General features: G+C 36.0%; 1 protein-coding gene across 1 annotated transcript in view; it reads left to right on the forward strand.

Annotated features, from left to right (window-relative positions):
• Positions 1 to 357: 357 nt before the first annotated feature.
• LOC150096376 (uncharacterized) overlaps positions 358 to 13651 on the forward strand; it is a 192795-nt gene continuing 179501 nt past the window's right edge. Inside the window, exon 1 of the mRNA XM_090409046.1 lies at positions 358 to 990. Within this exon, the coding sequence (XP_090265172.1) occupies positions 831 to 990 (160 nt within the window). The 5' untranslated portion in view covers positions 358 to 830. The remainder of the gene's footprint in view (positions 991 to 13651) is intronic.

A 13651-nucleotide genomic window follows, 5' to 3' on the forward strand; every position in this document is an offset into this window, starting at 1 on the left:
AAATTATACAGGTTGGTATAATTCAAAATTACTTAAAAATAAAATCCATTATCATAACTCCAATAATGTTCTAAAATAAAAACTATAACAAATGTTAAGTCTTTAATTGTAATGTCCAAATATTTAAAGAGACGGAGTAAACACGCTCTACTATGGCGCAAACTACATTTAAACAACAGTGGAACTGCGCGACGGGCAGTGCGGCATTACGCTAATAGCGCGTATCTCACTATGACGTGCTTATGCTTGCGCGCGTAGCAATGCACGAGCCGCCCCTGCTTGAGACGCTAAGAATGAATATCCGAATTAAAAAAATGCACAGTTACTTATCTTTGTTTTGAAGAGAAGTACCGGAGCTACTATTTCGTTTCAAGGTACAAAGCTTACAATTAAATCTCAAGTCTTTAAGCGGACGAAGGTACGATCATCAAATGACCTCGAAAATGATCATCAGAAGGCGCTATATGATTTCAAATTAACTCCGTACGGATCGTATTAACTTCTTTTACTGACAGCGTGTAACCAAAGTTATTTAGAAAGCAGAAACTTAAATTATAGCGGCGAATGGATGAGAATAAATATTATGGAAAGACACGTCTATATTAATGCTCCAGTGAATAATTTTTTTCCAATATCGCTTTTGTGAAAAGGTACAATTTTAAACTTTTTCCCGACTCCATATGTCAGCTGTTTACCTTTCTCCTAACAGATGGAGCCACTGTCGTGAAGATATGAGCAAATAAAAATGCACCGCCATCGCAACGAAAATCATTATCTTCGTGCCGCTCCATCTTGTTGCTTCTCCATCGCATGATCATGACTCGGGAAGGATGGCTGTTCGCCTGTTTTTCTTGGTGTTTGTGTGTTTAGAAGTCACTGACCGTCGATCGCTAGCCCACCCTGTTGAAGCGGAGGAATCCGATTTTAACCGTACGACACTCTGGAAGGATATCCTAAACACGGGATGGAGGATGAGGTTCCGTAGAGACGGTAAGTGAGCATCTGTTGTGGCTATTAATTCATGAGGGATAAGCGAGTGGGTGAATAGGAAAAGTGTGTCGGATTCTGGGGAGGATACGAAGTGTGTATCTGTGAGCTATTACAAAAAACATTGGTTGAAACACTGGACAACTAAAATGATGAAAAAAAAAAACAACAACTGAAAATTGGATTCGCATGGGTTTGAGTATATTTTATTACATCTCGAGGAAAATTTAAACATTTAAAACTTAATTTCCAAAAAAAAAAAAAGTCGAATTTTTTTAACTGGTAGTTGTTTTGATAATAGTGGAATAATATATATAGACCATGATTTATCTCATGGATCATAAATTATTGATAATTTCCAATTATCGATCGCAGTTAGTTTCAATTATAGCAAACTTCTTGATATTCTTAACAAAAATATATGCACATTTGGTATAATTAAAGAGGATACTACGACTCACTTAAAATTCAATAAAGTATCCTATCTAAAGCGTGCGTTAAAAATTAGTTGAGTTTAATGAATGTTGAATAATCCCATTCGCTATATGGGAAATTACGCCACCAAACCATCATCCTAAAAAAAAAAAAAAAACATATATTCGTATTTGAGGCACCTTACTGAATAATCCTTATTTTTGAGAGAATTGCAGGCTTTTTTTTATTATTAACCGTTACAATTTAAAACTTATACCAACTAGTTTCGGTCACACCCAACTGGTGGCTTCTTCGGCGTTGATAAAAAAAGTATATAAAAACAGATACCGATTGAGTTGTTGAAACGCTGAAAAAACAGTTACAATGGAAATAAATTCGTTCTAATAGGAATGCAGAGTTGCGTGATATGCGATAGCTGGCAATGACTGAAGATAATTGTTGGAAAATTTAAAATATGACATGTTTTTAAAAGATCTGAGAGATTTCCAGATGCTATCCGATACAAGTGATTGGTTTGTGTTAAGAGACCCGTGTGAATGAATAACTATTATGGATTCTTTGAGAAGTCTAAATAAAAAATTTTCTTCTAAATATCGTCTTCTTCTTCTTCTTCTTCTTGAGTATTCTGCAATTGACAGGTTCTTCTTTTAGTAGCCAAAACTTTTCTTCCGCTCTCTTCTGTTCTGAGCCTTCTCTTTAAAGGTTGTGTACTTGTCCCCATTCAGCATTTCATCTAACATTCTTTTCCTTACTCTTCCTCTGGGTCTTTTTCCGTCTATTTTTCCTTCGATGGCATCTCTGATGATTCCATTCCCTCTCAGAATATGTCTGATCCAGTTCCTCTTTCTTCTTTTTATCCTCCTTAAGAGACTTATTTCTTCTGTTACTCATTTAAAGACCTCATCATTAGATATCTGTCCATTTGATTTTTTCATTGATCTCCAAATCCACATCTCAAAGCTTTCCAAAATCTTAATTTCTTATTTCTTCAATGGCCAAGTTTCAACTGCACAGAGGGCAACACTCCACACATAACATTTTATTAGTTTTTTCTTTAGATTTCTGTCCATTTTACTTCTGAATAAATTATATTTTCTATTAAAGACATTTCTTCCCATCGCTATTCTTGCTTTTATTTCACTTTTGCATCTTCCAATACTGCTAATAACACTCCCTAGATATTTAGATATCTTTACTATTCAATTTTTCCCCATTTATTATGATATCCATATTTGCCTCTTTCCTTGCTATTTTCATTACCTTTGTTTTTCTGATGTTAATTTTCATTTCATAATTGATACAGGATTCCAGTAATCTGTTCATCAGATGTTGTAGTCCTGTTTCAGTGTTTGATAATAATTCCTTGTCATCTGCGTATCTTGCAAATATCTGTCTACCTCCAATCTTTATTCCTTCTTCAGAATTCTCCAGTTTTTCTTTTAACATTGCTTCGGAATACATGTTAAACAAAATTGGTGACAGAGAACAGCCTTGTCTTACTCTTCGTCCAATGATACCTGGTTCTGTTGTACCATATATGTCTCTCACCATGGCACTTTGTCCCATATATAGTGAGATAATTAGCCTTCTGTCTTTCCAATTTATATCAATCTTTTCCATTACTTCCACCATCTTATCCCTTTGACTTTACAAAGTCAAAAGCTTTTTCAAAATCTAAATAACAGACGTTAACTTCTTTATTCACTTCCAGACTTCTTTCACTTACTATTATTAACAGTTCTTAACTATTCTTACTATTCTTCTAAATATAGAAGAGTAGAAATATCCCACTCTACTGTAGCTTTTGATGTTTGTGGTTAAATTCGAACTGGGAAACTATTCCTGTGCTTGCAAGAGTTGGGGAATAGATGTCAAGAAATGTCGTGTTCATGTCAAAAGTCAAAAGCTACCAACAGAAACCTTGGAAGTGCAATTTAAATTAAAGACCAAACTCTTGTCTTACTGAAGTTTCCAACAGTCCACTTCGTTTACTTTTCTCCCATTAATGACGTTTATTTTTATTATTACATGATAATATCATCAGCACCATGAACAACAGATTGAAAAAAATTCTGTCGTACAAAATTCTTAACTTTAATTTGTCATACGCGAAAACTGGCGTTCACTGCGGACTTATGTTTGCTTTACTTTTCTCGCATTAATTCTATTGAATGCGCCTTCGAAGAAAGCAAATTCAGCAGAATAACCTTCTTTCCATCTCAAAACGAAACGGTTGTAAGCATAAATATTTGTTTGCAACCTATCTCTATATGTTCTCTCTCTTGTGAAAAATCTCAGACTTTGGTTTTTTTTTCAGTCTTATTTGTAGAACTGAGAAGACGTTTATGTTCATAGTGTGGTGCTTGTATATCCGAGTAATTTATAATCACTGGTTTATATGCTTTCCGACAATTACTTTTTTTTTTATCGGCGGAAGGCAAAAATATTCATTCTTCTCCATCCTCGATAAAAGGCTTTCGATCATGGATAAGTAATAGACTATTCCTTTATTATTATTAAAGTCACAAGGAATGTAACTCGCTTCTGTAAGTTATTTAGTTTCAATTTATAGATAAATGCGCACTACAAAATAAGCTTTCAAAAATATCATGAAAATAGTCCTTCAATCTTCTATAACTGTATGAAGAGGCACATTTTCAACACTCGTCTTTTCAGTGGTTTATACGTTTTAAAATTCATTTAACTATGGTAGAAGTAGAACTACATCAATAACAACTCGAATCCTTTTTCCCTAATCAAATACTGTTTTTTATTTCCACTTGATAAATACTGAATTAGTGTCAAATGAGAGATGGATCGTCAAGTATATAAAATACTTTATCATTAACAGCTTAATATCTATTTAAATTTTATTTTATAAAGCTTGATAGCCAATTCTGCATCCGAAAAGAGTGAGTATTTGCATCTTTCGAAAGACCATACTAATAACGCTTACAGTAATGGGAGTGGACGCTTGAAATGACTGGAACATGCATTCGAAAAGAGGGGGGGGAAACACAAGTGACTGCAATACTCAAAGCGGCTGCAGAACGATCGTTTTATGTGTGGAAGTGCAACAGCTTTTCAACAAACAGCTTACCTACGAACGTGTGGTCCGCACAACAGGTTTTTCGCTTTGACTGGTCAGTTTCTCCGCATTCTTCGCGTATACTCTTCCTTTTTTTACAAAAGTACTCTATAAAAGTACTCATCGTCTTTAAAAGACGATGCATTTATTTCATAATCTTGAGACGGTATAGACTTTTTATGATAATTCCACAACAGGACGTTGGAAAGTATATTTGGTCTCTGATCTAGAGACCAGAATCGTCTTTTACTATCCTGGTGTACCACACAATCCTCCTGGTGCCACACAATCCTCTCACTAAGCAAAGTTGTGATTTTACATCGAACTATGAAAGTAATCTACCAGCTAAACACTTTTAAACATTCTTTTTCACACCGGAATTCGAATCTACAGCAGCCTGCTGGTAGCCAAGTGGCGAGAATATCCACGTCTGATATTGTGTGCTTGCTAGTCGCACTACAAATGGCATGCACGAAAAAATATACGTAATCAAAAGATATTGATCTGGCGTATACGATGAGTTATTAGTAGCCCCAATAGCTAAACAAACAGCTCTCGCCGCAGAGGGTTGTTATTTATACACGAAGCTGCTCTTATGACAACAAAATACAGAATTGATAGAGCCAGAAATAAAATCGACTTCAAGTTCACGCAGCAGGTAAAAGGAAACAACTAAATTCGACTGCTAATAATCTGATGGAAACTTCTCCACATGGATTCAGATCCTCGGCTGCATGTGTATGTAATCATGTTGAGAAAAATCTAATAAAATGGTTTGCTAAATTTCTTTAAAAGACTATATAAGGTATCTTTCAGTACGATACGTTCAAGACATTTATTGATTAGCTGAATCATGTTCTCACTTAATAAATCGATGAAGAACGTGTATCTTGAAATTAAACCCTTTATAGGACAAGTCAGTGTTAATAAAGAACAAACGATAGATGTTTCTTTGGCTATTTTTTGTTTACAAAATAAAGATGGAAAAACATGCTCGTGAATCCATTGGCAATGCAATTAAAACGTACGGGAGAAAGGTAAGTAGATTCTGTCTGATTAACAAATTTCGATCGTATTGACCATATAATCAAGATCGACACGTTAATGATCCTTAGAGAAATGGCAATGAGATTACAACATGAAAGCAAAGGACGCTTGGGAACTGGGTTTCCCTGTTGAGGGAAACAACAGGATATAGCTGGAGTACCTATTAACGAATAGAGTTGCTACTTAACTATCGCTCAATTAATAAAAATAAGTTCCTGGTTAATGATTTTATATATATATATATATATATTCTTAGGTGAGGATAGCATGTGATACAAATAACAGTAAACATGATTTTTTAAGTTGCATTTTCCTAATCGGATTACGTTGTATTCATCATTCAAAGTGGCTGCCAAAGTATCAATGATTATTGATTCTAATATTCTTTCCATTCATTATGAGAATGACATGTTTATATGATTGATAGCGAACCCATATGATTATAATCACACTGGATATTAATAATTGGATTTTCAATCCGATCAGTAATTCTATAAGCTTAGTTCCCGTCTTCGAAAACGGCCATTTCACTTATCTGATGTTGTCATCGATCCCATTGACGTTAAAACCGAATCGATTACATTTGGCTAAGTTGTATCGGCATTATTCGATGAAGTGCGACTATTTTCGGAATTTGAAGGTGGTCTATTTTAAAATCAGGAGTGTTCTCGCTCAAATTAACTTTTATTTTTAATCAAATAATCATTCTAGCATATCTTAACGTTTCGCTAATTTGGCGGTAAATTCGAAACTACAGCGAAGCCTTAAAGTATAACAAAATGTAAAAATGTGGTTCTCGTGTAAAAATGTGGTTCTCATTTCGGATCCATCTCCCGCAGAGGGGCGCTTAAAGGCATTTTGTGCTAAAAGGTAAGTTTTGCTTTGACGGGAGGATGTTATCTTATGTTCAAAACTTTTGCTTTCGGAATAAACACATAGATAGTTTGTATACGATATTGATTATATATATTTAAGTCTCCACGAAAAACATTACGGCGAAATGAAGTAATTTCGAATACGTGTGTTACATTATGTAATTATGTGCGCAAACCTGATTTTCTGAATTTGTTTTTGTTTGTTTGTTAATATTAAAGAAGAATTAAATGATCATTATATGACACTGATAGCGAACCAAAATAAACTGTTTGGGAGCAGAGAAAAATAAAACAATTAAGTATCTTAAATTAGTTAACATATCCGTTAACTTTCCAGAACATGATTTAACCAGTTCTAAACAGATTTTAATACTCCGAGGTTCTTCCGTATTAAACGAATGCTAAAAGAAGCAAATGTAATTTAAATAAACTTTATGAACATCGATCATCTATTTTTAACCTATAAAATCACATTTTTAATGCAAAATAACACCTGCTTTATACAGTATTCCACATGGAATGGATCGACAATCTATAAATCATTTTACGATCAACTCACTTCTTAGTATGCCACTCCAGCACTCCATTAAAAACAAAAACAAATTGATCTATCATTATCCTATTCGCGTTTTTAATATCGTCCATTATCTACCAAATGACATGGGACGCTTTTCTGATTGCAGGAAAATGGATGCAATTGCCCAATATGCAGAGTTTTTAGCCTATAAAAAGAGATCAGTAGGGCGCACACTAAAGTAATTTAGATGTTGTGTGCCAAATGATGAACACAATGAAAGAGTTAACAGTGCGTGTCAGAGAGAATGACAGTCGGATGTGTGTGTATATAGGGGAGAACTCTCGTGCTACTGCGCCGCAGTTAAGTATTTCCAAGGTCGATATTGGAGTTAAGAAATGCAAATCCAGAGGTCGCGCTGAATCTACGATACGATCAAGTACACTGAAATACTTACTGACTGGTGCCAACTCTCCTTGAGAAGACCTGTTACCTCAGCTCACTTCTGGAGAGCATTTGAAGCTACAAAAAGTTCCAGAACTGGTTCTAATACACAGAGCTCTGATCCACAGATATTTGTAACTAACAACGAACAAGGTCGTAGTGGAATGGAAGAAGCCATGCACAGAGAACCAGGTCGTGAAACAATGTAAACAAGATCTGGAACGAAGGAATCGTACTCTTGTCTGACAGAAGTATCTGGAGAATTCTTTTCTATCCGAGTATATTGTTCCTATGATGCAGTTTGATGGTGGATTGTGGTGATGTGTAATTTTCTTCAGGTAGTGTGAATTAGGTCCGTTGTTCGTAATGCATGAAATCATTATTTACATCCAAGCCTGAAGTTCTGGAAATGTGTGCATGTCGCATTATAAGCAATTTTATTGTACTTACACCTTCTAAACACGACGGAGTTTCATCTCACAAAGCATTGATTGTGAATAAGTGGTTTAAAGAGAACAACAGCGGGGCATTATAGTGGCCAGAGCTCACCCCAAACCGACAGAACATCTAGGATGAAATGGTGAGGAAACAGAGCGCTCTCAAGATGGCTCTTTTCATTAGTGGGGCTAATTAATGCTTTTAACGAAGAGTAATAGAAAATGCCATCAACAGAGAGCATTCCACCCACAAGCAGTTATTGATTTATTCAAATTGTCCAGCCCAAAAAAAAAAAGAAAAGAAAAAAAAGAGGGGATATGTATGTAAAGGCATATTCTGTTCATATTTGCATGTGTCGCGTGACTTCCGGTTGATAACGTGTCCAGCTTTCTTCAAAGTCGCGAGGCCGTCGAAACATTTGTTCTTTAATTGGAAAGACTTGTGCTTAAATTCTGCCTAACCTTTAAGGATTTTACAGCCGAAGGGCTGAGGATCTGCTTGTTTTTCGTTCTGAAAAACAGGCAAATCCTCCAGAGAACACAACAAGCAACTAACAGACATACTTTCTAGCCTTAGTTCCTTCAACTCCAAACAACTTAAACTCTTTTCGACTATCCGAAAGAGCGAAAAAAAAAAGTCTTAACGTTCAGATTATTTTATTAGTTTTTGATAAACGAAATGTGATATCCTACAGAAGGAAAGAAAAAAGAGTGAAATTCATTTCCGAGTAAGAGATAAGTAGTACACGATGGAGTTCTTTTTTGAAGCATATTACTCTGGATAAAAAAAAAATAAATGCAGAAAAATAATAAATGCTCTCCCTATCCTTAATTCAGTTATCCGTCGTTGTTTTTACACGACTTGAAAATAATTAGTGGTTGAGATTACCTAGTTATAAAATTTACCGTTTCTCTATGTGAATGTTTGCCCTCAGTGCAAAGAATTGTGCTGGGGAACTGACCATTATTATTATTTTTTATTATTATTAGAAAAACACCACAGTCTGTCTGAAAGCCAATCGTTTTACTTCTCTTTTCGCCTCTAGTCAGCACATGAGAGTATTTGTGACTGTGGATGCAGATGACAAATGGAGTTTACTAATGTTTACGAACGATAACTAGAATTGAATTTTAATGTAATTCGATGACAATCGTACGTTAAGGACCGAAATTTTTGATTGAAGTATTAAAAAGTAATTGAAATATACACCCTCTGTCCAAAAAAGAAACCGAACTTTTCGAAAATAGAAACTAGTGGCGCCACCTGTTGTATCTGTTTGTTGTCGAAAGCGGCAACCTCCATTAGTGTCGTGTCAACTGTTTATGACATTAGTTTCATTCGAAGCCGAGTTATAGTGCCAAGAGTGACAGCGTGTTTTGATGAACGGTGGGAAAATGAGTTTCAAACAGAGCTGAGATTGACTTTTGTGTTAAATTTGGTAAAAGTTTTACCGAAACGCATCAAATGCTTCAAAAAGCATACGGTGATGAATGCTTATTTAGTACTCAAGTTTAGGAATGGTTTAAGGGATTTCAAAGTGGTCGTGAGACGCTTGAGGACGACGAAAAGCCGGGCCGTCCAAAAGCTAAACTGGGCGAAGTTAACATCCGAAAAGGGCGTGATTTCATCAAAGATAACCCAAATTTAAGCTGAATGAAGATGAATTAGGGATCCCAAAATGAACTGTGCACAACATTTTGACCGAGAGTTTGGGCCTTCGTAAATTGAATTCGCGATTGGTTCTCCACAAGTTGACCGACGACCAAAAAATGTATCGAATTGAACACTGCAAGGACCTCATTAAAACCGCTCCTAAGGACTCAAACTTCTTTAAAACGATCGTTACTGGTGACAAAACGTGGTGTTTTGAGTTTAAGCCCGAAATAAAGCGCCAGTGATGAGTGGAGACCACCAGAAGAGGGGCAAAAAAAAAAACGACTTTTTTTCCGAAAAAAAGTCGTTTGGAGAAATCAAAAGTAAGACAATGCTGATTTGTTTCTACGATTCCAAGGATATTATCCAAAAAGAATTCGTTCCGCCTGGCTAATGGTCAATGTTGAGTTTTATCTCGAAGTTTTGAAGCGATTGATAGCGAGAATTCGTCGCGTACGGCATGAATATCGTGAAGACCGACCGTTCGTCAAAACACACTGTTACTGTTGGTACTATAACTCGGCTTCTAATGAAACAAATGTCATAAACAGTTGAAACAACACTAATGAAGGTTACCGCTTTCGACAACAAAAAAGATACAACAGGTGGCTCCAGTAGTTTCTTCTATTTTCGAAAAGTTCGGTTTCGTTTTGGACAGAGGGTGTAGTTAATTAGGAAATCCTTCAAAATCTTAAGAGTCCTAAGGGGGGAGATCCTGTAGGAAAACGCGCCTCACCATTACCTAAAACCCATTAGCGTGTATTATTTACTTTGCCACGAGTGAAATTATTATATTTAGGTATCTGTCAGAGTCAGGGAATCATCGAGAGAGGGCCCGGAATTCCTTGGTACTTATGATACTCTCTAGAAATATTCATGGAAGATGCCCTCACTATGTCCATTGGTATCTTATCCCCTTCGCCCACTACACGGTCATGAAAAGAACCTGAATCTCACATTCTTCCTGACACTTTGTTTCCAGGAACTGAAAGTTTTTCTCTGCATCTCTACAAGAACCCTTTACTAGACTGCAAATTTGTATCGCGTCTCCTGTTCTATTTAGGCCACTCCTTCAATCTGTCTTCATATGCAAAATTCCGAAAGACAGATATATGGTTTTTTTAGCCGATGCTGGACCTTTTCGATTGTTTCATCTTCAAGAACTGCAGGTGACCGTATCTCAGCAGAGCAGTACACATGTCGTTTTATCAAAGCCTTGTAAAGTGGAAGAATAACTTCCTTATTTCTACATCTTCTCTTTTCAACATTGCAGTTATCCGATGTGATGTCTTAAACACTTTGGCAATGTGGTCTCTAACCTATAACTCTCTGTTCGCCATTACCCATAGGAAGCTTCAATTACCTGCAGTAAATTGCCATTCGTGTCATACTTAATCTGCAATAACTTCAGCCCCAAATGCAATTACGCAATATTTATCCACAGAATCAGGCTGTTCAAGTCAGCTTGCAAGGATTTGGAATCAACCGACCCAGCTCAGTATCATCCACATAATTATATGCGCAATAGTTCTCTACAGAATCCCTAATATCATTAATATAAGTTAAACAGGAATGATCCATAGACAGAATGCTGTGGTACCCCACTAGTTACCCATCTTTTATAGCTATCAAATAACCATTTTGCATACTTCCTCATCTCTATGAGTTGCATAATAACTTCCTCTGTGGAATTCTGCCCAATGCATTGATAACTAAAGAATCTCTGTGTGTACATTCCCCCCCCCCTTATTCAACTCCACTGTCACTATCGTAATACGTGAGGAAGATCAAAATAGTGTCTACCCACCTCTGGATGCGATTTCTCCCCAGCCTCTCGAATACCTTAATCACCTCTTCCCAGATACAGACTGGTCTGTATTTAGCAGCATCAGTTCTAGCTCCTCCCTTGCACAGTGATATTATCTTGCTCTCCTTCCACTCATCAGGAATCGTGTTCGTGTTGAGACTCAGACAATAAAATTAGGAGAATAACTATTTCTCTAGCATATTCCTTTAACAGATGTGCTGATATCTCATCCCAACCCACGTCTCAAGTTACATATTACGTACACAATTAAATAATCGTAAATATTAGAATACAAAATCCGGGGAAAATTAAATTAACAAAGAATTTGGTAGTACATGCACACCACCGATTTTCCGGCGCCCTCGGTTAACAGATTTTTTCCGGATTAGTTGCTTTTCCGGACCAACAGAGGTTATGTTGTAATAATAATAATAATGATGATGATATTGCCCGCTCGGTTAGCCTAGTGACTATGCGCTTCGCAACCATATGCCTGGGGAAGGAATGTCCTAGGTTCGATTCCCGTCGGCGACGTGAGTAGCTTAAGGATCTTTCTACAACCATAACCAAGTTAGCCGGTCTTGGGCATGGACAGCAGAGTTTTTCTCCCCAGTTTATCTGGGGTTTTTCCTACCGCAAGCAGGCACACCGGCCCCGTGAACACACACAGCTACAGCCATAGAATATATCGGGAGGCATAGGGCTCGTCACCTTATCCTCGGGACGGGCACGACTTAGAAGAGCTTAAGATAGCTCTGCAACAGGCCAGTAGATCTAACACGTAGAAGGAAGAAGAAAATAATAATTCATTATCCATCTGATCCACCCCCCCATATCTCTATGACATCATCGATTGCCAGAAAAGTAAATGTTAAATGTGAAGTAAGTGACATTAGAATACTTGATATACAAGTTTATTGAAACAGGATTATTGATTAAACATGTATTAAATGATTTAACGAAATACATACATCAATACAGATAGAAATAATGCAGGTCTACCGGTACGATATAAATGAAAACGGGTTCATTATTCTCCGCAGTGTAAGTGCGGACAATAATGAACTGAACTGGCTTACACAAAATGTGACAAAACCGCTCCTAAAGTGGAAAAGTTTAGAATTTTACTGAGTTTGTAGAATTAATCACAAAAATTTCGCAGTTTAGAACCTCCCAGATTACTGTCTGTTTCGTAAATAAGTCATCGTAGATCTTTTATGTCGTAAGGGGAACATAATATCTTGAAGCAAATCTATTTAGTGTACTTCGCTCTTTCACTGCTTTAACAGTTTTTACATACTCAGGTAACTCATGAACAACCTCTTTCTCCTTTAGTACATTAAAACCTATAAAGCCATTGCCAACATTTTCGCATCAGGAGACTTACCAACTGTTAAGAAGGCCATAACTTACCATGAAACCGCAATGAACTGGACCTTGCTTAGTTCTATTTAGAGATAAATGTAAGCAAGGTAAGCTAAGAATCACTCCAAAATCAAGGGATCGTCACCAACTGCAGATTTAAATAATTAAAAGAAAACTTACTATTTAGAATACTGCTAAACTACAAAAGAACTATATACATAGTTAATAAATAGTTTAGTTTTAGCAAAGCTAAAAATGCAATTCTAAAAATTGGCTGATCACTTCAAATGTTTACAAATATTAATCTTGGAAATAATGAAAAAAAAGATAAAAATGAGGGAAACGTCAAAAATATTAAGGACTGAAACAGTGCTACAATCAGATAAATGAAAAAAAAAGAAATTATTGATAGAGTTTTGGAGTATGGAACCATTCAGTGCATGTTCAACCAAATGTTAATCTGCTGGATAAATCCCTGATGACTAAGAAAAAATAATTCGTATACAAAAAGGATGTAGACAGAATGCCCGAATTATAAATCATAACCCAAGTCTTACGCATACATTATCTAAGAATTTACAAACAGAGTAAAAGGAACTTAGGAACACCGTATAAAATTGTATTCACAAAAAATAAGCAGATGGCATATTTACAGACTACACAAGAACTTAGAATTTATGACAAAAATATATATAGAAATAGCTAGATCTATGGATTGTAAATGGAAGAAACGGCAGAAGGAAATTACAGGGTATAAAAGAGATCACATTAAACCTAATTTGGGAGGTACGAATCACAAACAACTTCTATTTGAAGACATTATTAAACACGGAAGAAATTTAAGTTTGATCACGGTAGAAACCTAAGTATATAGAAAATGCATAGTCTCAAAGAACTTAAAGTATACATTCGATGTTTCTCGCAGCTCTTTATGGGCAAAGACTTGGACTATCAAAAGGTTGAATAAAGATTAATATATTTCGAAAGAAATGTGTAGA

This window comes from Typopeltis vanoorti, chromosome 19 (genome assembly GCF_054136105.1).
Source record: "Typopeltis vanoorti isolate ZY-2024b chromosome 19, IOZ_Tvanoo_1.0, whole genome shotgun sequence".
In the NCBI taxonomy this organism is placed as follows: domain Eukaryota; kingdom Metazoa; phylum Arthropoda; class Arachnida; order Uropygi; family Thelyphonidae; genus Typopeltis; species Typopeltis vanoorti.